The 26,143-nt window shown below is 34.3% G+C and overlaps 1 protein-coding gene and 2 long non-coding RNA genes across 3 annotated transcripts; 2 read left to right on the top strand and 1 right to left on the bottom strand.

Annotated features, from left to right (window-relative positions):
* Nucleotides 1–5,127: 5,127 nt before the first annotated feature.
* On the bottom strand, nt 5,128–19,965 carry LOC105836151 (sodium- and chloride-dependent GABA transporter 1). Its single transcript, XM_012679986.3, has 10 exons — nt 19,786–19,965; nt 18,715–18,892; nt 17,386–17,664; nt 16,681–16,891; nt 16,341–16,534; nt 14,941–15,121; nt 13,741–13,978; nt 11,529–11,867; nt 8,863–9,018; nt 5,128–6,442 (listed from the first exon to the last, which is right to left on the bottom strand). Exons 1-10 carry the CDS (start codon nt 19,816–19,818, stop codon nt 6,314–6,316), a joined length of 1,938 nt encoding a protein of 645 aa, XP_012535440.2. The 5' UTR covers nt 19,819–19,965; the 3' UTR covers nt 5,128–6,313.
* Nucleotides 19,966–20,160: 195 nt separating this feature from the next.
* On the top strand, nt 20,161–23,308 carry LOC118645629. The gene is made up of 2 exons (XR_004963319.1): nt 20,161–20,568; nt 20,948–23,308. It is a non-coding gene; the product is annotated as an uncharacterized LOC118645629 (long non-coding RNA).
* Nucleotides 23,309–25,039: 1,731 nt separating this feature from the next.
* On the top strand, nt 25,040–26,143 carry LOC118645724. Its single transcript, XR_004963406.1, has 2 exons — nt 25,040–25,601; nt 25,769–26,143. It is a non-coding gene; the product is annotated as an uncharacterized LOC118645724 (long non-coding RNA).

The raw sequence follows: 26,143 nt of genomic DNA, 5'->3' as shown, positions 1-26,143 counted from the left end.
ATTTCTAGAAAAAGAAGAAAGAATAGAACCCCCGAAACATCCTCCATAAGGAAAAATTAGTTGCAGCAGCAAAAATCAGTGTATGGTAGCTTTGGTTGTAATTTCGGTTGTAAAATGTGGATAGCTAAAACTTTAGCAATATAATTATTATAAATTTAATTAGTTGTTAGCGTTATGGGTAAGGGTCACAAAAAAAAAACAGCGGATACTTTAATGAATGCCTATGTATGCGTTGCAATCGTTAATTCTAATTTCACATTATGAGAGACACAAGTTTTTTGGTGTTTCTAATAATTTTCATATCCGAATATCAAGTTCTTGAATTAATTTTTAAGTAACAATAATCAAATTGTAATGTTCAAATTTACATTTTATTTTACTTTTATCTTATAGTTTACACACACACACACAATTTTTGGGATCTTGACTTCGTGACTTCTGTCGTGGAATGGAATCTTCTTGTTCAAAACAAGAGTGAGATTTCATAAAACTGTTACGTCTTTACGTAACGTTCTATTTTCTGCGATTCCTTTCTACTCACGAGAAATACTTCTGCTGCAATTTGTTCAAATGAATGACCCGCTGCTATTCTAGCTACGTCTGTTAATTAGCAAATTTCAACTTGTAATCGATCATAGTAGACAGGTGTACGTTGCTAAGAAACCGCTGCAGCGTAAAAGTAAAAGAATAGCGAAATTCTTTTACTGCAGCAATACAGTTTTAACAAACCATAATTAGCTGCAACGGTGAGATTTTTTCCCGCGATATAGCTGTTCTCGCGACAATAATTGGCGAAGCTCGGACGCGGGGAGGAACGCGCCCGGCGCGGCGGTGAACTCTCATGAATTTCATGTTCCGGCCGTCACGCCTCTGCTCGCCCCGTTCCGGCCAAAAATTGCCGGAAGCGGAGGCACGCGAGCAGGAGAATGCAAATGCCACGGCGACTTTAATAGCACGGATTATATAAAACAGATCCGAACACATCCGGGCCAGATCCATCCGCGCGTGCGTAACGCTACGCTTGAACATTTAAATCCGCTCCACGGATCCATATAATTCCATTATGCCTGCATTTGTAGCAGTAGCGGCGGCGAGGAGGGTGGGTTTGTTTTTTACCGGCCTCGGTACGCGACGCGTGTTTGCGCAGAGTTCACGACAAAAAAAGCATGGTCTGTAAACTTCTGTTACGTGTACACAGATGATTGGAACTTGGGGTGTTGAACTCTTTTAATTAAATTGCTATTAAATTCTATCGGCGATATTAGGCAATCCTCTTTGAACGTGACGACGCATGTCAATAAAAATTTTTATTTGCTAAGAAACATCGCCTTAAAATAAATCGACGTAAGATCGCGCGTTTATTAGTTACTGACGTGATCTTTAATAAAATTTTATTTTCTTTATTTTAACAGTTTTACGTGTGCAAAAATGCAGAAGTCATTACTTGAGACAACAAGATATTGAACAATAAATATTTATTTAATAATCTCAGCACTAATGACGTACAACGATCATGCAGAAAATGAAAACGATTATAAGCTCAAAATACTTAATATCTTTATTTACGTTTTTTTCTTCAACGGATTAATATTTCTTTATATCGTCGTGTTCCAGAGAGCGGTTGCGTGCAATCGTTGGTTTCGTCGACTTATATTACTCGATTTAAGGAGCGAAATAAGCCCCAAGAACATTTAACAGCAATTCCCGTATAGTAAACGTGACTGAATAAAAAGAAAAGGCTAGAGATGCGCGTTAACGCGGTTGCCGTATAATGAGGCTCATTCGTTGCTGGCAGGTACGTCGTTCTGTACGCTGACGTAATTGTTCCGCCGAATCCTATCTCCGCGCCCGCCATTATTTTCAACCGATAATTATCTGATCCGAGCCGTGATACTCTTAACAACAAAGTACGCCGAGACATGGCACCGTTACATGTCGCGCTCTCTCCGGTTTAACGAAAAAGTAGACCGGGTTTCGGAATAAAATTTGATGTGCGCGGCCCCGTCAATATTCCTCCTCATTTCCGAGACCGACCCGATTAACTCGGCCGAACGTGGCGGACGTGAGCAAATGCACAAAGGAGCAAATAAAGAAGACGTGCTAACTAAGAAGATTAAGAGCGTTTACGATTTATCGACTGAAGTTTTGACCTAACAATAACCAAAATTTCCTATTTCATATTTCAACTGTCTATACATTCATTGTTAAGACGACACCGACGTTTTCAATGGTGCAGTCAACCTCCATTCATAATAGCTCTTGAAGGCGGCTTTATACAGAGGTATATTTATAATAATAGCTTGAAGGCGTCTTTATACAGAGCCACAGACATATAGATTTATTAATCTGTGACAGAGGTATCTGTGACATATTTATGGGGCATTCGAAAAACAATGTAAAGCATTGTTCCTTCTCACCGACAGGTACCCATATGATTAAAACCAGAGATAATCCATTTTAAACGGAAAACTTTTTGTCACCTTATTCTCATTTATTTCTTGGTGACCTTTAACAGTAAGCGCGTTTGACAAGCTTTTAAAAGTAAAAAAGCGCAGCTATAGAAACTTTCTTTTGTCCCCAAAAAGAATTTTTATGACCGATATTCATAGTCGAGTCTTATATTCAAGATCATCGTAAGTACTTTCTTAAGATGTCTTGGCCCAATTTTGACGGTTTAGAAATAAGAATCGACTATGAATACCGGCCTACGGAAGGTATTTATTATTCATAAAAGATTCAAGACGAAAGGGGATAATTGAATAAAATGGAAATTACGTCGCTAAGTACAAAGTTTTGATATGAATTTTGTGCTCTTCTCTCTTCAACGAATACCAGAAACGGCAAAAACTTCGGCGGTTACCCGATGTGTTCGTCACTTATGTCGAGAATAATGCCGCCCGTAAAATCGCTGACAGAAAAAAGTCGGCGATTATACGGATCGATAAAATATTATACAATGTAATCTGCAGCGAGATAATCGCATCAATCACCGTGATAATGCACCAGATAATGTAACACGAATAACAGTCGGATAACGATGACCTCCGAAATTAAAAGTAGATAGAAAAAAATTAATATCAGTTTAACAATAATTATCTCATATCTAAGCAAAAAAATAAGATTTTTCTTAAAGAATTTGGTAATCTTAAATTTCAGCAAAATATTATATTTTTATTTTAATATTATAATATATATTATGTTAAGGACATACAAATATTTGTATGATTATTTTGACAATAATAGTAAAAAAAGATTCTAATATTTTTTGTTTAAAGCTATTCTTTTTTTGCAATATTTTTCTCTCTTAATTCAGTGAAAATTTTAATTGAAAAAATTGATAAGAATATATTTTTTTTAATAAAACTGTACAAAATTCTTTGTATAAAGAAATTATATCTATTTGAGATTAACAAACTTTTTAAAAAAGATTTTACATTCCTGTTTATATATAAGACAATAATTGTAGTTTTGAGACTTTTTTTTTCTGTGTCCATGCGAACACCATGCAACGAAATTCCATCATGCCAAAGTGCCGTCATCTCGAGTTATATCTTGATGCTGTTGCCTCTTCCCTTTCTAAGTCGGTCATGTAAAAAAATCCTAAGAGAAAAAAAAAATACGATTTCGAAACTAGCCGACGGCGAACGGTGTCTCGGGCGACCTAAACGCGGAGGAGAGAAATTTTAAATGCGCGATGACAATTCGTGATAATGCGTTTCCAGAATAACGCGCTATTTGCATATCTCGCATTTTTTTGCGAAGATGGATTTTCATACGTTAGCATACTGTCCTCGAGTCCCCGAGATCTCGCCTATTCAAATTTCGGGCGGAACATTTTGGGAAAGTTATATTTCCTGACTTACACGATTATATCAACGTTTGCCACATTTCTAATTTCCGATCGTGCGCGCGTATGGTATGTACGTATACGTATGTGTACACACGGACGCTTCTAAAAGGTCTTCGTCTTCGAAGTTAGACGAACGGAAGTCTCATTAAAATTTCAACGTCTCTACCCTATATTTACCCACGCGCTCTTGCGTATTGTCCAATTATTAATGCATTCCGAGAGATTCCGTCTTCTCGAGTCTTTGACATTAGTTGTTATTGCTACCGCTGAATAAAGTAACATTCCGTTGTTTAAATTATGTGCGTTGCCTTTTTCAGACTCCCTCTCTCTCTCTCTCTCTCTCTGCACGTTGCTGCAACACCGACGCATCTCGCGGCATCAAAATCTCATCCCTCGCATCGATCGGCATGCACGTACGGCCTGGCGCGATGCGAACCGCTTCTAATTTTCATTAGCGCGACGCCCGCGTATTCGTCGCGTCCGTCCGTGGCTCCATAAGGCGGCTTATAAGCGGCTATCCTCGTGTGATATTACAACGTGCAGAGACACGGAGCCCCGGAGTAGTAGCCATGTTCGCTGACATTAATTAGCAGGAGGGACAGCGCAAAGCAACGTACCTAGTGGTCTCTCCGCTTTTCTAACGCTGCTTTGTTGACTCAAGCGACAGTGAGCGACCGCATCTCCCTTGACGCAAATTATCTTACAATTACATCCTTCGGATACTATACTTAATATTTTTTAATATAAGTATCACAAATGTATACTGCAATAATTGAATAGGTGTAATAAATTTACATCGATTTTATAATCAAAATATAAATGGTACAAATATCGTTCGACATTTAATATCATAAAAGAAAATTTTAACAAAAATTTAATTGAAAAACCTGAGAGAAATAATGCGAAAACCAATTAAACTCAGAACCATAAATTTCTCAGAGAAATAAGTATATTGTGTATTCTTTAACGTAAATGTATTAAATTAAAGGTTTTATATGAAATGTGACTCTTATTACATATATGTCTGATATCGTACAGGAACGACAAATCGATGTATAACACGATTAATCTTTTTGTTCTCATTATTTACACAAAGTCATATAATTATATTTTAAATTATGAAATAAAATATTTCTGTATTTTCGTATCTGGAAATATAATATGTTAGAGGAAAGTTATTGAAATGCATACAGATTGGACTTAAATCATACCTCACCAATATTTTTACTTAAATAGGCATTTACTTAGTGACAAAATGTGAAATAAAAATATGAATATAAAAATATAAACTAGTTCCTTTATTTAAAACATCAAACTGTCATTTTCAATACTGTCATATTCAAACTAATATTCATTTGGTTACAAATGGAAAATATGATAAAAAATATTTTTAGTGGTATGTATTTGACAATCCTCTCCTAGTTTTACATAAATAGCTCCAATAAACACATATGTGTTTTTATATGTACTAAAAAGCTTTTCGATAAAATAGAGTATTATCAAAAATATAGCTGTAAAATTTTTGTAGATGTTAAATAATTTTAAGTATAAAAATCAAATTGGGTTCAGAGTTTTGTCGAAAGATACCAGAGGGTCGATTCTGTATTCTGAAGAAAGTGAAAATATGAAAAGTGAGCAGTACTGTCTCTACTGATTGGTGTATATAATATTTTTAGGATTAACGATATATACATCAATTACTGTTGCTCACTTTTCACATTTTTACTCCTTCAGAAATACAGAATTTATCCCCAGTGCTCAACGTAAAAACCTATTTATTAACCTTCTGAGGACCGGCGTGTTTTTGGTCGACTTTTTTAATTTAAGAGCTAGAACTTTTTTGTCAATGTCATGGAATTGAATGGCGAAAAGGGTTGTATCATTATCGAATCTATAAATGAGTAAATATCCCTGGAAAATATGACATCTCTTAATTGTGGCTTTTTAAACTAAATACTATTATTGTTAGAATAATTGTCTAACATCATTGTAAAGTAAAAATTTCAGAAATAACATTTTTATGTAAAAACATTTTTATACCACAATTATAGGGTAAAAATCGATAAAATGCATTACATATCTTTATATCAGTTCATTTCACAAAAAATGTGTATAAAAAATATAAAGAAATAGTAGAAAGAAAATATTACAAAAATAAGTTTTATTGTACACTTAGTACCGTGCTTCAATATTTTTGATTTAATTAAGAGTTACAAACACTACAAATCCCCAAAAATTAACTAAAACGGTTCAAGATTCCTAAAAGGGTTTCCGGTCCTCCAAAGATCAATTATGTATTCGTACGCTACGTTAATTTATTGACATTCTATTTTCAGCTGGAAATAACTTATTCCTAAAACGAAATGAGTTATTTTCTCCAAAATTATACCTGCATATTAGAGAATAATAATCTACAGGGCACCCTGTATTTCCATATTTATTTAAATTATCGCGTAATTAAATTTAAGCTTTATCCGAAGAAGAACTGTATCCCGGATTGACCACTGCGGTGCTGACGCTATCGTTATCCAATGTATCCTTTGTCTCAGCCGCCCTCCACAACGGCGAGGGCCGAAATAAACTCTTGAAGTCCTGCGAACAATTAAAAGGGCACAAATTAAATTGTTGCGAATCTGATAATGGACGAGATACGTGCCGCCGGCGCCGTTCACGTTCCCGCGAGGTCATATCTCCTCGCGCGAAACCGCACGAGTACTTTCGAAGTGTGCGCGGAACGCCCGAAAACAACGGGCAAGGGAGATAAGAGTAATGTTAAATTTATCGGCTAACAGAAAGTGGAAGTGGTCAAGAAAAAGGGCTTCCCCTCTTTCTCTCTCTCCCTCTTTTCGTAGAAATAGATAGGTGCGATCCAAACAGGGCCGCTATTGACGTATAAGTAAAATTAAAAATATTAAATTATTAAATTATTTTCTTAGGTATTATATAAAGCGCCCGCTCTGCACGGCATGAGCGGTTTGTCAATAATACCTTATAAATTAAACTTAAAAATTCTAGAGAGACCTAAGATACTATAAAAGTATTTTTTCTTGAGGAAATATATCCGCTTCACTAAGATTTTTGTAAAAAGTAGTTAATAATATTCTTAATATGTTGCAAAGCGTTCGTGCAGAATTTTATCTGGCACCTTTTTTTTGCATATTTAAAAACAATTTTTTTTATAACATACAAAATTGACATTTCAAAATATAAAAGTGTAAAAAAATTCAATATAGAAATTCGCAATGTTCGCGCATTTATTTGCAAAACAATTTGTACAATGCGATACGCTCCATTTGTGTTGGCAAAAATCCGAACAGTAGATCGTCAGTTTAATCAAAAAATTTAATCCCCGTAAAATGTTCTTTTAAACATATGTCAATTTGTGTATTTCCAATTTCGTTAAAACTCGCAATTGGCAATTCTCCCTTTGTATGGTTGCACTCTCTTTGTGCGATGCGCACCATTTGCACGCCGGCCCTGTGCCTGCGGCGATGGAGAGTGGCAGCCTCCCCTTCACCACTGTCGAAGAAACTTTTCGTTTCAAAGTACGATTACCAACGTGGAAAAACTTGTATTAAGACGTTCCAAGGTTCGTGAGATTTTACGGCGCGGACCACAACTTCTAAATCGGCCCGTAACCGCTACCTCGCCGATAGCAGTACGTAGCTTTCGGAAGATTCACGCTTTCTAATCGAGATATCGGGAACAGCGTGATACAATACAATAACTCAGCAACGACATCGACAACTTCTCGTTGTCGGAAACAATTCGTTTAATGCTTTGTGTACTGAGAGAAAAGTGTTTGATATAATTACATAGTAATGATAACTGTAGGAGCTTTATTTTTATAGTTATTACTATTAATAATGGTAATGTTATATTGATAATTCCAACTATTAAAAGATTTTATTATAAATATAAAAAAATATATATATAATGAATGCAATTACAGTCATAATTATAGTTATATATAAGTATAACTATATTTCTTAACATTTGCTTACCGTTTACTTAATAGTAATAACTAATAACCATTATATTATTTGCATGATTCAAACAACTATAAATATACAGTTGATGCCAAATGACTATAAATTATATAATAATTATATTATAATAATTGCAACTATTTTTTTTCTCTCAGTCAATCAAATATTCTTTAAATTAAATTAAGTAAAAGATTTCCGTAAAACATTAAGAATTTCATCTGTCGCTAATAATCTTAAAAAGAATAATTTATAATATTCTTTGTGCCGGATGCGTAATGACAAAAGTTTTTACTTGCGTATAATTAATCAATCATACATAGGAAATGAGACAAGTTGGTCAAAATTGTTGGGAGATCCAATAATTTCGTAGCCACTCCTACTCTCCTACCTTCTCATTAGCGAAAATTAATGACCCGATCTCCTAATAAAACAATCTTCTTTTCTTAAAGATGGCCAACCATAAGTCATTAAGTAACAAAGAAGAGAATACTGATTATTAAGAAATCTCAACTCGAACTTTTCTCTAAAAAGTCGACGTCTTTCACGCTAGTTTGATAAATGTCTTTCCGTAAAATAAATGATTTTTAAGCCTCAAATGCGTCACATCTAAATCGTTGTTCAAATTCAAATTTTTCTTTTTTAAGAAAAAGTATAATGTACATATATAATTTATATTTTTCTTTTAATGACATAATGACAGAAAACTTTCCAAAAGTTGATTTTGAAAGCGAATAATAAATATTGACAATCTAATAAAATTATATTTAAAGTAAAATTTTTATATAATGTAATTGATTTTTTTTCTTATCTATATTGAAATTCAATACGATTTAAAATGTATTATATTAATACGCTAAACCTAACAATAATTATGTTAATTAAAAGTTATGTTTTAATGATTTAATTCGATTTAAATCTGATAAAATTTTATTGCTTTAATTTGATTCAAATTCGAACAAAGAAATCAAAGAAACTTTGGTTTAAATCTTTTGGTTCAATCTTTAATAAATAATTGTGACTTACCTTCGTTTGCCAGAGTCGTATGCTAAAGAATAAGGGAAATGGTGCCAAGGTAGCTAGTCCAATTCCGACTCCAAGTGCACCCGCCCAGACGGGAAATATATAATTGCCGTAACTTCCGCGAAAATCAGTTTGGACTATTTGATATCCAAAGATACCCTGCAGATAAAAGATGAAGCTCAATTAGTTGATTGCGTAATTTATTTGGTTTTTCATATATATGGTATAATTATAATAAGTAACAACAAAATAAATTAAAAATGTTAAAAGTCATGGCTTTATAGACGATAAAAAAATATTTAATTTTAAATGCATCAATTTCTGATTGAGATATAGTTCCTGGCAATAAGCGGCTAGTGAGTCATAAAGAAGTGAATTGTAATGAGAAGTTAAAATACAATAATAGAAGTTCCAAAATTTTTGTTTATCGCGGTGATTGTCATAGACTTAGGTAATTTATTGAGCTAGTTTCTTGGACAAAGCTTCTTATTCTTTAGCTGAATTTGCAATTTTAATCAGAGTTTTAGCTGTATCTGCAACTAAAACTTAAAAAATGTATTAATAAACAATGTCTATTTATTGAGAAAAAGTACAACAAAATACAAGTATTTGTTTAATCCTTAAAACAATTAGCTATCTTTTGCATTTACTTATTGATTGTATTGATTATAACAGCTGGAATAGTGCTATGACGGACGATATATGTGCGTAAAAGCGTGGCACAATTATCAATTAAGGGAGATTTCGAATTTTTAATCAAAACTAACTTTCGCAGCGCACAGCGTTCGGCGGCTGTCGAGGGAAATATTTCGATTCCCGCGACGACGCGGCGAAAAATTTCAGCTGTTATAAATAAAAATTCGCTCGGCACACCTCGACAGGCAGCCAGATTAATTAAGCAGTTTAGTCGTGGGGAATACGACGCTTTGCCTCCAGGGAACGCGAAACCGTCAGGGCCGTTGAGTTTTGCGAACCTAAAGCTAGTAATCTTGTCTAAAAAGTCTGATAGAAATAATACAAGAATTGATACAATATTATTATATTTTCTTATCCAAAATAAATTAATAAAAATGATAATGATAAAATAATTAATATAAACAGTAATAAATATAAAAATATCAAGATTAATAGAAAAGCGTCTTAAGTTAGAGTTGAAATTAGCTGAAATTAGACTAATAATATCTTGTGAATTTTTATATATAAAAAGGGAGATATCTTCAAATAAAATTTTATGTATCTTAAATTATACATACTTTGAGATTATGTCTATTATAAGTATGTAAATTTATCACATTACTAACAAAACGTTGATTTTTTATAGTTTTTTGCAAAAAAAGTTTAAGATTGTGATATTTTTATTCAAAAGGTTTTTCTAATAAATTGTACAATTTTTTAATATTTACTTTAAAGTAGCCCGTTAAAAAAAATTGTCAGAATATTTTTGAAACTCACACGCGTTACTTCGGGGCTTTTGGCGATCGATAACCTAAAGCTTTAGTTTCATTACTTCCCGTATAAATTCGATTAATCGTCTTCACGCGATGGGTCGGGACTAATTTACGGTTTATTCTCTCTCACTATGTCGCCAAACTTTCCGTAAAGTTTACAGTCAATAAACGTAGGCTCCTTACCTCGGCGGGATTAAGCATCGTCTTCCTTTCGTTATTACTGCCGATTGTATCATAGCGGTATATATTCGAGCTGTTGTTAAAGTTTTAATTGTTGTGTAATTTATTCGCGATCGTGTAGAGATGAGAACCGTAATAACCTATTTCAATAACAATGAGGAATCAAGATGTTGCAAAATTACGGTTTATATTTTAGGGGATATTTTAAATCATACGTTTTATTTTTTAATAATACTAGACACTACAGACGCGCGCTTCGTGCACGCTACTTAACTTTTTATTTGTTACTTTTTAAATAAATTGTAACGATAGTTGTATATTTGATAACTGTCAAAATTCGATCACAATGATAGTTAAGATCAATTTACACATACTCATAATGTGACAGTGCCCTGTCCAGTGTGTAAATTGACCTTTTATTCTCACAGCATGAAGTAAGCGCAGCGGGAGAACCAATCAGCAACGCGGAAAACTATCAAATAACTGTCAACAATAAAGTCGGTAATATCTTTTAAGAGTGAAATCTAGAAATAGTCTTTCGAAAAATTGATACAAATGTAGAAATTCAATAGGCAACCGTGAAAGTCTTTATGTTTTCTACTTGACTTTGTCCCTTTCAATACCTGACTCTTTCTACTGTGGTAGGTATCTTGCAGAGAAAGGATGACTTTTAGACAAAAACACTGTGGTATTTTAATTCTCAATATTTCACCTTTTTTCATACATCATGGTGTTGTCAATGACAACTTGTCATTTATAAAAAAGTAGAAACTCAACACTATAAATTCTATATCTAAAAGGTCTATGTCTAAAAATGTCTTGAAATTTCTACTCTTTTTTTATTCCTAATTTGACTACCGAGACACATGGAATGCTAAAGGATCCTAATTCAAATTCTGGCTGGAATTATTTTTCGCAATAAATCATTTACTGTTTTTTCGGGAAAAGGATCTTAAAGGTGCTTTTGATCATCAAATATATGGAAGAGAAGTTGAACGAGACAATGATAGTATTTTTATCCGAAACGGTGTATGTACTTACCAGGCAAGTGACAGGTGCAAGGACGACCCAGCTAAGCCACCAATAGCCATAGAGAAATCGGCCAAATTTTATTTTCATTTCGCCGAGATTAGCTAGAAATCTGTTACACCCGTAGAACCAGGAAGCCACAACGACTTCAGCGAATCCGATCAATAGGATTGCCCAGGATGCAGTATGCCAGTCCATCAGCTTGAACAGGTAGATACCACCGTCGAATACCATCGGAAGTGCCAAGAGCCAGCAGGTAGCGCATATAGCCAGTACCACGTAACTCTCGTATTTTCGCAAATCCGGACGCCTGTCCAGTATAGCTGTGTTTATCGCCTGCACGCCTGCGAACTGTATCGTAAAAAGTAACGACGCGGCTCGCGCATTTTCCTCCTCTTCTTCCCGACTCTCCCCCCCGCGGGTCTCGCGCCATTTCCTCCCTTCCTTCCGTTCTGTTTCAATATCTCTTTTTTTTTCTCCTTCGCTCACTCTTATTCTCGTGAGCATACTCTCTAGCAATAAGTTCGCGTTCTCAATCCGAAGCTGTCTAAATTTTAGACAGCGAAAGCGCAGGAGAGAGAAACCGAATCGAGCACGCTCTCGGTCATCATTTCCATTATAATGAATGCATCGGTTGTATTTAGCGTACTATATAGCTGCGTTCTCTTTCCCGTTCACAGCGCTTGTGAGCATCGTTTGTCCTTGTTTAATATTTGATGAACGACAAGGCTGAAATGATGCTCGCAACGCTGTGAGCGCCAAGGGGAGCGCAGCCTATATTCGCACGCGGGGCACCTCTCACGCTCTTGAGACGTGCGCATCGGCGAACCGCTGGAAAACGGATAGAGAAGAGCGCGGCTGAGACGCCGCGACGAGAGTAGGAGAAGGTGTGGATTTCACTCTGAGACCGGGCGAGCCATAATTCCTAGCGTGATATACGAGCCCGGAGGTGAAAAGATGGGAGTTCCGCGATGCAAAAGCTACGCGAAACGATCGCCGCCATTCACCCTTACTTACCGGGGGCGCATCGCTCTAACGCCCGCGGCACCTTTTGACAAATACGCCGGCCGTTTCTTGGGGCGCTTGAATGGTGCCTTCTTCAGGCTATGACATTTTCGCGAAATAACCACGTCGATGAACGATGTGTGGAAGCTAACACGCGTTGATCGTCTGAACCTCTTAACCGACGCGTTATGATTGCAAAGATTTATCCGCATAATTGCACAAAGTGCATGCGTAAAGAAACTAGCTTATCACGTTTATTTAAGGGATTTACAATATAGACTGCCGTCGAAAAGCAAATAGAAAGTTTTGATAATAGAAATACTTGCAGCAGGCCAAATTGAAATAATATTTTATCAACATGGCTGAATTTAAAGAAAATAGAAAATATATTACACTTATATTATACTTTCTTTTCATTAAAAATCACACAAAGTAGTGTATTTACAATCTTGAGAAAACTGCTGCTTGAAGTGTACTTATATAAAAAACATTTTGTAATTAGACGGCTGAATTATATAAATATAAATGTCAAACGGTTAATTTTTTTAAACCGTCAGAAACGAAAGCTTTTTCAGAGTAGCAAATTAAAATATAACGTGTTTTTTTTTTTTAATGAAAACTAGAGCTACGTAATAAAATTATTACATATTCGTTCCTCATGATATATTTCTAAATATTTATGTATCAATTAAAATAAAAATTTTGAATTATATTGCAAGAAATGCAAGAATCTATGGCCATTATACATGTCGCGCGCATTATTTTGTTCTATTACTTTGCCGTTACACTATTCTAGATATAATCAGAGAGTTGCGCAAAGTGCAAGAGGCGAAAGTCGGACCATCTTGCAAATATACAACTCGTTGGAACAAATGCAGTTAGCGCGGCGATGTTTCTCGTTATGCGAAGGAAAATTGAAATTCACATCTCTCGCTTTCTCCACCATCTCTTCGCCTCCTCCTCTTCCCTGCTTCCCCTATCTCAGCCGAGCTCGTCGCATTAATAATTATTTTTTTTTCATCACCGTAAGTGACGAAGAGCGGAAACAATTTTCGCTTGCGTGAAAATGGAAATAAAATCTTGCATAGTCCCCTCTAAATGTTCGTGCGATAATATTTTTCGCTCGTGCTTATATTGTTACCGCAGCGGAAGCGCGGTATAGCTTGTATTATACGATTAAGTCTTGCGTATGTAAAGCGTAAATCGCTCGGATGTTTACCTGGCTACCGAGGCCGAGTATGAAGAGCATAACGAAGAACAGGACAGCCCAGAGATTCGACCAGGGCATCTGCACCACCGCCTCCGGATAAGCAATAAAAGCCAGGCCCTCGGCACTCTGAACCACCTTGTCGATCGGCACTCCCATTTTGTGGGCCAGAAATCCAAGTATTGAGAATATCACTAAGCCCGCGAAAACAGATGTGAATAAATTGGTACAGGTGACGAGGGTGGCGTCCCTAAGAACAGAAGATTGAAACTTAAATTACCATATCGTCGACGCATGAATGATTAGAACTATAGAATAATTATTGAAGATGGAAAGAAATTATATCATCAAGTGTACTTCGTTTTAAAGAAAGTTTTAGGTAATGGAATATCCCCCTCTAAAATCCCCCCTGTTGGAATGTTACATGCCATCAGGGATACTTCCATCTCTGTCAGTAAAATAACGGGAGAAAAAACAAAAAATTCCCCTAATTTCTAATTGTATCGAATTCTTTCGGGCTTTCCCGATCTTCAATATAATCCCAAAGTAAATCCCTCAATTTTTCTCATATCCTGTATATCGAGAACATTTTCTGCTTTTAGGTCACAGAACTTCACATATACTGTTCGAAAATATCGGGAGGTATTATTACCCGAAATGGAAGGAAACTGTTATGATATGCTATATTTACAAATCGTTCTCACTAGTCAGATTATTATGCGTGTTTAATTATTTACGAAAATTACGTTTAGCTATACGAACTCGTTATTATTATTGTATCCTATCCCCTTACGATCTCGGAATTATGTTAGCGTTAGATAGTCGCGCGTGACGACACCCGATGGCCATTGCCCGTCACCAAAACGACGTCGTCGAGTTCCGAGTTAAAATAAAATATGCAACGATTGCTATGTCGTAAAGAGACTGAAATGTCACCGAACGATGAACCGGAAGATTAATGGCCACTTGAAATGCTTAGTCAGTGTAGTTAATTAAATACACGTCATACAATAAATTATTCGCGCGATAGAACGCGCGCGACAAATTCACACGTCCGTGGGGGTGGACGCGAAACCGGAAATTTTACTTTTTAACAATTGCTACTTTGCGTTCGTTTTGTTATTAAAGCACCTTATTTTCGCGAGTAAGTTCTCTAATTTTCTTCCTTTCTTCCTTCTGAGATGCACACGTTTCGCTTTAATGTAATCGCACCTGTGGCAATTGTTGCTGAACTTGCTGTAACTCGCGAGAGTTACCAGGGATCCGCAGGCGATGCCGAGCGAATAAAAGATTTGGGAAGCCGCGTCCGCCCACACATTTGCGCCTTCCAGCTTCGAAAAATCAGGAAATATGTACCACTCAATGCCATAACTAGCGCCTTCCAATGTGGCACCTATAAGATTATCTTTCTTAGTCATTCGATTCCGATGGAATAATCTGTGTTCTTACACTGTATTCTCACACGTAACAATAAGAATGACTTATCTTAGCAAATCTGCATCGCTAAAATGAACGACACAATTCAAATATATGTGACATAATCATGATTAAGATTATATTGGCTATATAAGATTATGTTGTAGATATGAAACTGATAGATACGTTAATTTAACGTGAAATTTACTTACAAGAGGGTCAAAATTTTCCGTTTCGATTTCAACGAATTTAATATATGTTATAATAAGTATTACTCTTCCATCAATCAAAGATAAACTATACAAGATAAACTATAATACAAGTAATTAAATAATTGGAACAAAATCGTCAAATAAAAAAATTATAACAAAATTAATTGTATTTTAATTAAAAATGAGTTATTTTAATTTTTTAAAATAATTTTTTGATTTCTTTAACGAATTTTGACTACTTTTCTACAGGTTTAGATGAGATAAGAATATTATCGTATTCAGTGGTCAAAAAACGTAAAAGTATTTCTCTGTATTTCCGCATTAAAATAAAACAAAATAAAGCAGAGACAAGGAGATATAAAATTAATCAAGTTGATCATCTGAATCAGGCCTAAACTCAGTTTTCAAGCCAAACGCGTCCCATCTTTTCATCGTCTCAATAGAGTAAGACAGAGAAAAAGAAAAATAGGCGTTCCAGTTCAGATCTGTGACCTGTGTCAGTGAAATATATTTAGGGATAGTGAACCCGCCGAAAACGACAGACAGGTGCAAGCTTTTTTCTTTCTCCCCTCTCCCTCCCTCCTCTAATGTTATGAGAAGGGTTGCCATTTCCCGATTCTTGAAAGTGTTTGATCATCCGAAAGTACATTGACCATATTTGGAAACCTTCTTCTTTCCTCTTTCCTTTCCCCAAGACAGGCTCTATTGGTCTCCTTTCGCTTTTTCTCACTTTTCTGTTTTCACATAAGATTAATGGAGGCAACCTTCCGTGCAACAATATACAGGAGGTGCATCCGAATCTTTAAGGCTTATTTTAATTATTTAAAATGTATAACTCTTTCCAGTCTTGTCTTGGCCTGCCAAGGTTTTCCCGTGATAAAAGATATACATAGAATATTTAATGTATTAAAGTCATATAAAATATACATCTATACTTAGAAGAGTCTTAATTATAGGGAAGCCAGTTCCGTTTCTATTTCTTACCGCGTATTAGAAGAATTGTGAGAATGACGTAGGGGAAAAGCGCAGTGAAGTAGACGACTTTGCCGATGGTCTGGATGCCGCGTACCAGGCATAAGAAGCACACTATCCAAGCCAGCGTCAGGCAGCCGAATAGTTCCCATCGTATACCGCCGAAGTTCTCCCAGGTAGCTCCGCGCAGGCCGAGAACGTAATCTCTGACGCGATTGACAATTATACGCTTTGCAGGCGTGATCCTCAACAATTTTTGTCATCTCGCTCCTCAACGCTGAACAACGGCGTAAGGTTCGTTACCGATCCTCCCGCACATACGATACAGCGCTGATAGCAAAGTATATTTTACCTGAAATACTCCTCCGATGACAATACTCGTTCATAAAGATCCTCGAACGCTTTAGCCTCGCCATTTGAGCGTGAGCAGTGGGTAGAATTATAACGATTAAAGTGAAAGCTAGAACAAACCGTGCGGATGGCCACACAGCTTTTATTGTAAAATATAGAAGTTGCATTAGACTCTTCCTTGCACTGTTCAGCCTGAATACTACTGTAACAATCTGTCGAAGTCAGCATTAAACACACAATTAAAAAACAAATGATTGTGATAGAATATTTAAATGTAGAATAAAAAGTATTATGTTGAAGGATCAAGGAATCCCCTTGTTCCATCAACGTAGAACCTTTTATAAGGATGTATTATTAGCATCAATTGTTTAGCTTTTCGTTTAGAATTTAAAATGCGTAAGGGGAAGGGCCATTAATTTATAACCTCATGTAATAAAACTAATTAATTAATTAGTTCCTTGATTAGCCAAAACATTTTTTTTTTAGATTATTTTGCATAAATAATTCTTTGCAATTTTAAATAATGTAAATAACAACAAAGGTTAAAAGCAGTACCCGGGAACTTACGTCTCACATTAGACGTTTAGTCCAGAGGTAAGCAGTTAACTGCGACTTCCTTAAAGTTAAAGTTTAGTTAAATCTTTGCTTGCTTAAGTGCAACGACGAGTTAAATGTTTATCAGCGCTCTAACTCTATTTTTACTTACTGTTTGTGTTGAAATCGTTGTCGCAGTACGCCCAGGAAAGTTTTGGGAAAAAAGAGGCGAAAGTGTAGAATATAGTCCACGCGACTATTATCATGTAATATATCATCACAAAGAAGATGACGACTAGTGTGCAGTGACCTAGGCCATGAAAAGCTGGTGCCATACGGCTGAAAGCCTTTATGGGTCCTATTCCAGTGTATTGACCGATGGAAAGCTCCAAAAAGAATATAGGTAGACCCATCGTGACCAACATGAGAATGAAGGGTATTAAAAAGGCGCCTATAACAATTAACGAATTATGCAGTCACAGTTTAGTATTAATTTGAAAATAATGTTCTTGTGACAGCGTGTACATTTTAAGATTTTTAACGCTATAACGTGTATCAAAGTTAATAATATGCTCTAAATATAAAAAATATTAAATTAATAAATAATAATAAAAATTGCTTAAAGTACTGTAAATGTAATTATAATAACAATTTTCTATCAAACAAAGAAAGTATAATACAATGCTACTAAAGTATAATCTACTAGTTTTATCTTATCTTACTATATACATAAAGATTTTTTTAATAGTTCAATATTACATTTTGAACTTATCTATTATCATTTATAAGAATTCTTCATATATTTCTTCTATTATCTATCAACTAAGTAGAAGATTTTTTTCCTATTGAATTGAGTATCTATCAAAGCGATACGCAGCACTTTGATAACTTGTGTAAATTAAAATTAATTGATAATTGTGAAAATTAATTATTTTAAACATCTTTTCTCTTCTAAATCACTCTTGTAACTCCAAAAAATAATCTCTCCGGGTCCTTATTTATGGCTAACATTTTTGAATCCCCGACGCGCAATCTTAAAGTTTACGTACCAGTTTTTTAAAGTTTGTATCTATAATTTTTCGACACCGTATAAAAACGAAGATACCGTGTGCGCCGCCGTATGATATACAGAGTGTTCCAAGTTTTAACAGACTGTTACTAAACTGTACCATCGTGTTTTACAAGTAAAAGCGAGCGAGAGCAATTCACATAAAGTTTACAAAAACTTTTTTCAATATAGGCCAAAGTATAAGTAGATTAGAAGAAATGTTATCGATCTAGCTTTTATTCTGAATCTCTATTATAATTTTTTAATAAAAACACACTCGAAGACCTATATTTACATGACACTTTCTTTATTTTTATTTGTTTAACATGCCTGCTCAATTTCATCGTGACCTGAGATATACTCAGTATATAATTCGACGGTCGCAACTGAAGGTATTTCCTATGTATACCATGGGACAGATATGTGCGGCCGCGGTTAGAGACGCGTACGTACCACCGCCATTGCGATATATGAAGAGAGGGAAACGCCAAACATTGCCGATGCCAACAGCATACCCAATGCAGGATAAAATAAATTCGATCTGGTTGGCCCAGGCGCCTCGCTTCGGCTCGTCATCGTGTACCACCAAAACGCCACCGACTCCAAGAGAAACCCTCGAAACCCTCTTCACCTGCCAATAACACACGGGGAGCACATTATATTTGCATCATATAAATTACTGCCAAGTCGACGAGATAAAGATCTGACACTCTGTGGACACGTGAGCGATCGTGAAGAAAATCCTTGACGCTGATCTTCGACACATTTGTACGAGATTAAACATGAATCGACCCAAAATCTCTCAAGTTTAATAACGAAAATATTTCATTTCACAAAAAATTAAAAATCTTTTATCAGATTAATTATATGATATAACCAGAATATATACATAATTATGTAATGAGAAATTTTATTGACTTCAAAAATTAATTTTAATTTTATTTATTTATTTATTTATAGAAAATATCATAAATTACTATTTTAATGTAAAAAGATTAAGATCGTATGTTCCTATGTTCTCTGCATTCTTGTTTTATAAACATAAGAGAAATAAGCATTAATATTACTGTATGTTTATAAAAACTTTCTATAAACATTTATTTTACATAAATTTTTGATGAATATACAAAATTCTGGAGAATAATTTTGTTAAAAGTACAAAAGTAATGGAAATATTTATTAATATCCAAACTTAGGTTTATGGATGAATTTCTAAACCTAAATTTAAATACACTTTTAAATTATTTATAATACTGAAATTAATTGTATTTCGATGAATATAAAAAATGTATAGACGTTTGTGTCTTGGGAGTTATTTATAACATTTTAGCTGATAAAAAGCAAATCCAAATGTGTGTGTGTGAGCGCACGCGCGCGCCCGCATGTGTGTGTGTATATCTTGACCTGGTTCTCTTTTCTGAATTAAAAAAATCTGCAATAATTAATTATAGCAATGTCGCTATAATTAAGTATTGCAGATTTTTTAATTCAGAATATTGAGACGTGTATAAGAAAATAACTAACCTCAGAGGTAGACGTCTTTCCGGAGTCTGCCATTAAACGTCAAGAATCTAATTTAACTCTCACGTAATGACTGGAACCGTCCTCAAGACTGCTTTGACGACTGATCTGGGCGTCGACGGCGATCAGACAGTTATAATATAATATGTAATGGCGGCCAGATAATCCGAATTATCAAAGTGATTATATCAAAAGATAATTTCCGGATCCACTCAATCGGCCCTCACATTGAACAAATAAGTTTGATTGCATTTGGATTGGTTTACGCATTGCGACGTTCAATATTTATTGAAATCTACTCTATGACGTATCCCATTGTATTCACGGAAATTCTGATAAGACAATAATGTCGCCAGATTTGTAGATAACAAAGTGTGTTATCTACGCTAGGAATGCCAATTCATCTCTGATACTTTTATCAAACTTAAAAGAATTCTTCCTACATTTCTTTGATACGCAAGATTTCTTTAGTAACTAGTGCTTTAGAAAACGTATAAAGTACTTAGAAAAAGAAAGAAAATTTGGAGCTTTGTAAATTGCGAAGTACAATTCGAAATTTTCATTTTCTTGTTTTTTATAAAATCAATTTGTTCAGCTTCAGTATGCAATAACTTAACTAGATAAGAATTCTATGTAATGTATTTATTTTGTATTTGTAAGCTAAAGCTTTGGAAAAGTTCATTTAAAATTATCGTGTTATCAGATGTAGGATCAACTTTTGTAAATATTCGAAGCAACAGCGAATTTCACAGCAAAATGCAACGTTATCTAAAGATAAGACTAGAGGTAAGAAATCTGTTTGTAGAAAGTCTTCTCTTTTTAATTACATTCCTTACTTTCTTCCTTCGCTATCTTTTGACGCATAAATACAGAATGCTTACTATATAAAAACCTTACTATATAAGATTTTCCGACTAATTAGAAGTAAATTTTCTTCGTTAATTCACAAAAAGCCATGCAATACAAAAACCGTAATTAAATTGTAATTATTTTTTTAGATCATTAAACGGGAAAATGCACTTGTGAAAATAATAAAAAAATAATTAATTCCTTCATTTTTCTTTGGTTTTTTTCTCTTTGCAATTACACAAAGAATTTAAAAGAGATCTCTTATACGACATAACAAAGCTAATATATTTGTCTTTGGCTACTATTGATTTTCCAGCTTATACATTGCGAGCCGCAATAAAATTCAGAAATGAAAGGGAGCGACTGCGGCGAAAAAAAAGGTGCGTCACTTTATCGTGGAAAATGTCGACGCGAACGGAGGAAAAAACTATTTTATTCGAAAGGAAAGAAATGATCTCGCTATCGCCCGATCGCGTATGCTGGAGCATCGTGATAAAGGGAGAACGATTCTCGAATGGGAAAATCGAACAAATCTGCTCCCACGAAGTGCTGGGATAAAAGAGACGATTTGCAAACTTGCTCTCGGAGTGACACATACGGAGGCCCGATTCCGTTCGGAAGGCAAACGCAAGCACGAAGTTATCGTTTATAAAGATCCCACCTGACAGAGAAAGAGAGAGGGAGAGAGGAAGAAAGAGAGCCGCGACAAACTTTATGAATTATGGAACGATCCCGCATCGGAAAAATAATAGACGTCGACGTCGTCGTTTCGTTTCGATTCGATTCATTCGCCTTGTGCGTCAGGTAAGCGTTTCTAATCTGGATTCTATTTCCAGGATAGTTTCGAGCTCTACATGTCCACCACATGAAAGGTTCGTGAAGAGAGAACGCTCACGTTTCAACATAATATGCGCGACTTGCAGTTTTACGAAGCAAAGAGCTTTCCGCCTCTCGCATCTCGTGTTACCAGACCAAGGATCTCTGGAAATTCGGAACCTTGCGCGCGCGTTGCGGACCGACTAGTGACTCTTTATTTACAATGCAAATAGCCGAAAATGGAAAGTGACGTGGTGTAGCACGTACGTAACAGCGTTTCGCCGGGAAATAGCACGTTATTACGGGGCAATTTCTCCAGTTTGGTCAATTCGACAGTTTATCTTTGATCGCTTTATTGCATTCGCTCGGCGCGACGTGGGTTAGCGCTAATGCAAACGGCTTTTTTTTTCAGACAGGTGTGCCCACCTGTTCCCATTTCTCATCTCTCACGCCCTACTCTATCTCTGCTTCGTAGTTCTCTCTCTCTCTCTCTCTTTCTCTCTCTCTATTGGATAGGAGTAGCTATGCTAAGCAGATCGATGTTACCAAGTACGATCGAATGGACCATTAAATCGTGCTGTGTTACTTGAAGTCACTACACTAACACTACGATGAAATTAACAGAAGCGACCACGACGAAAAGGGTACTATCGACAAACTTGCTAAGCTTGCAGGGTCAATATAATCTTCCTCTCTCGTAGGATGTATGTATCCTTGTGCGCGTGTATGTTTCATAAACTTTCAAATTTCGACTCTCCAATTTGTTTGATTATGCCGGTATATTTTTTCTTCTCTATGAGTATTTGTTCCTAAATAGGGACATGACACTTGCAACTGGAAAAACCGGTTTTGCTAAGTATTGAAAAATTTCGCTAGATACAGATTCAAAAACAATTATTAAAATTAGACCATTAAAATAATATAGAAACGCTCAAGCTGACTGGCAAAACTAATCAATTTTTCTGCAGCTTATTACTCATTTTATGTTCAAATGTTCTTCATTAATTATTTTGATGGTCAATTAAAACTTTCAGAATTTAATTGAATTTTTAGATCTTTGACAAAACCATAATTTCTATGTGGGTTTATATCTCCTAGCTATGTCTATTTGCATCAATCTTTTATGATTTGGAAAAGATACGTAAAATTACACAAGAAATATCAAAATGGATAATTTTTCGTAATTTTATAGGTACTTATTATCCAACATATATCTGTATTATGTCGTATAATACATTGTATTGTACTATATATTTGTATTGTATAACATTATATCGATTATTGCTTATGTGTATTGTATAACACAATGAAATTGTAGGATGTTTGATTTACTTTATTAATTTATTTTATAATAGTAGCCTAAATTTGATCGTGCTAGTAACAATACTGACAACCGAGATACACGATAAGCTTATCTATATAGATTATCTGTGATAAGAATTATGGTATAAGAGAAAGTAATGTATATCAAAAACTCAGATGTAACAAAATGATTAAACGGAGAATGCGAGTATTTGCACAAAGGGGCATATTTAAATAAAAAGGACAAGATAATTTATTTAATTATCAATTTTATATTATTGACATTGAGACCGATTCTTTATCGAATAAAAACATCTGACTGGAAGTTGGTTTTTTATATTCTAAGATTTTATAGCCTTTCATATATATTATTGCTTTTCTTCAGCACATGTTTCTGTTGAAACAGAATAGTTGCATAAGAAAAATCCTTCATTTCTTTCATTCTGTTTGAAACTTTTATGCATAATAACAATAAAATAGAAAAATATGAATTGCGTTCGAATATGTACGGCTAGCAGTGTAGTCTTAACAGGTTTTTTCTGTTAGAATTTTTAAATAATTCATTGACTTGAGTCTTGGGAACGGAGTCTGCATAACTCTTTGTTTTCTGACTATGCTACTGACTGCGCGTTCCCGGATCTGTCAAAAATGTTACCTGATCTTGGAAAAAAGACCCTTCAGAAAAGCTGTATTTAACAAAAAAAGTTATCAATAGAATCAAAAGTTCTGAAATCTATTGTTAACAAACATGAAATAAAAATTTAACATTTGATGTGATTGCCCTTAATTAATTAACATAAATCTCTCAAATTTGTAAAGTTTATCTTTAATCATCAGAATAAATCTGCGAAAATTTGCAACAAAAAAAGGCTGTATATATAGTTTTAATGTGTAATTCCCATTATAATCCTTATAATGCCATCTCGTTATTATGTTGACGTTCAAGTATATACTGCACATTTCAATAAAGTTGTCGCTTGGATAGAAGAAGAGAGAGGTACTTCGAGCGTAGCGCTTACCCTCTCTAAGTGAAGACATTGAAGAGAGATGCTGAAACTCTGAAGCATTTGGGCTCTCTTTTTAAAGAAGCGCAGATATTTAAAAAAAATGTATATTGAAAAAAGAATAATAATTATATCGATAATAATAATCCAAACCTAAATGATAGTTACTAACTTATTTTAGTGAAATAATTTCAATTAATTGTTCCATTAATATAGTCAAATATTTAATAATATTTGGTAACTATTTGATAATTTACGTATTATTTAGAATAATTGACCTTTATATAAACTAAACCTTTTTAATTAAAGAATTTAAAGTGGGTGTGTGATTATTTTTTGTGTTAATTTTTATTCTTTATAAGATATATATATATGTATTTCTAAGTATTTCTTTATAAGAAATATATATGTATATGTATTTAATTATAAATTACTATTTCTATTAGTATTTATTATTTTTTTAATCGTAAAAGACTTTGTACCATTATTTCTATCCATATGTATATACGTACATATACATATATTCGTATAATCTTACCGTTTTTCCGTACACTCGTAATACATATTAATATTTAATAAATCAGTAGGTAGCATACAAAATTATAGTTTTATATGTCTAATTTTATATATCTTGATCTTTTTCTTTTTTGAAGGGAAACCAGGCAAATAGAGTGAGAAACAGATAAGTTGTAGTCTTGTTCCATTTTCTAATAAATTTGATTGGTTCGTATTGCATCACATATTCACCCTTCCAATACGACCAGCGGTCCATTCTACATGTCGATGGTGATGACCTTTATACGGGACTTATGGTCATTCATAAAAATGGCCGCCAACTGCGGCCATTTCCATTTGATCGTAGCAGCAGTATTCAATATATATATTTTTGGTTTTAAGTCGGTAAGTTTGAACCGATTAATTAAAATTTTTGTTAAGCTAATTTAGATTAACTTAAACTCGATTTAGAATAGCAAAAAAAATACAACTCCGTGTTCTAAAAATGTTCCAGAACGCACATGAAAATAAAATGAGAAATAGAATAAAATGAGAAATTGCACTGAAAAAAAATTTACCAGATTGAAATAAATATTTTTTACAAAACTTCTGCTTGGTACTATTTGAAAAAATCTTTATTTCAATCTAGTAAATTTTTTTTCAGTGTGCGACAGGATTAAAAAAAAAAGGTGTTTCTGATCATCGGATCAAAATCTAAATATAGCGGCGAACTATATTAAATATACATATATTGATCATCAGTTTTAATAATAATGCTATGAGCACTTTAGAATTTAATCAAGAAATAATTGTCAAAAATAATACATATAATTTAATTCTTAGGCAAAAGAAGAATTTTCCGATTATTTTATTATTCTAAATCTCTATGCTAAAATCTATATCAATAATTCTATTCAGAAATCTTTAGCCCCCATCCGAGTAAGCGTGTACCAATGGCACCAGGGAGGGCGGAACAAACCAACCGTTGGACAGTTAGTAAAGTAACTCGGTATACTTTTTCTTCCCCTCCACAATCGTGGCTTTGTGAGAAAATCTTTGTAACTCGGACATTTAGAAATTCCGTTCTCTCCAACGGCCTCAAGATGAAAAGGTATGTCCTTAGATATATGTTTTAGGTACAATCCTCGCCAGTCCTTCGTAAGCTCTGCATCTCAACGTATACACAATTGTGTCGTGTCCAGAAGAGCAATCGCGAAGTGCACAAGTATATCGGCTTGCGTCGATTTACCGATTGGAATTTCATATTTCGCACATTCGAATATCACACTGAAAAAAAGACTTGGTTAAAGTTACCCAGCGCCCTGGTGAAATAGTTTTTTAACTAAACATAAGGTAAATATAACAAAATAATGTAATTATAATAAAATGTTTATCATTACTATCAAATGTTTTGTTAATATTATTATAATTTTGTTATTACTATATTTATTTATAACAACCAAATATTTCAACAATATCATTACTAAATGATTTTACAAATTTACCATATTTTTTTTCAGTGCAAAATGGTAAAAAACGTCTTTTTAACTTCCGCTGCTGGTGATCTGCCTGCTCTGCCGAATATTACAAGGATGTCTGTTAACCCGGAACCAAGTACGTGTACGCGTACATAGAAAATTGTCTAGTACTAGAAAAGCAATTGCTCAATTTTAGTTTGCTTTTAACGATTATCTTTATAAAGAATATTTTCTTGGTGGACATTATGGAAACAAAAATGAGAAAGTATAATAAAGCACTTTTCTACATACAGAAAAAACTCTAAGAAATGTAATTTCTCATTTTTTATTTTCTCAACTGAAGAGAGAAAAAAGATTGTGGTTATGGAATTTGTAGAAAAATACAGAACATGATTAATAAATATTCTAAAAATTATT

The sequence above is a fragment of the Monomorium pharaonis genome, chromosome 5 (genome assembly GCF_013373865.1).
Source record: "Monomorium pharaonis isolate MP-MQ-018 chromosome 5, ASM1337386v2, whole genome shotgun sequence".
In the NCBI taxonomy this organism is placed as follows: domain Eukaryota; kingdom Metazoa; phylum Arthropoda; class Insecta; order Hymenoptera; family Formicidae; genus Monomorium; species Monomorium pharaonis.
This window is presented reverse-complemented; position numbering and strand designations above follow the sequence as displayed.

What these genes read in the sequence shown, in the direction of transcription:
- LOC105836151 (XM_012679986.3), bottom strand. Translation starts at nt 19,818, where the DNA reads ATGGCAGACTCCGGAAAGACGTCTACCTCTGAG. An exon ending in CATATATCGCAATGGCGGTG is followed by an intron (nt 17,665 to 18,714) that starts GTACGTACGCGT and finishes TAATTGTTATAG; the next exon opens with GCGCCTTTTTAATACCCTTC. An exon ending in TTCAGCAACAATTGCCACAG is followed by an intron (nt 13,979 to 14,940) that starts GTGCGATTACAT and finishes TTCTGTTCTTAG; the next exon opens with GGACGCCACCCTCGTCACCT.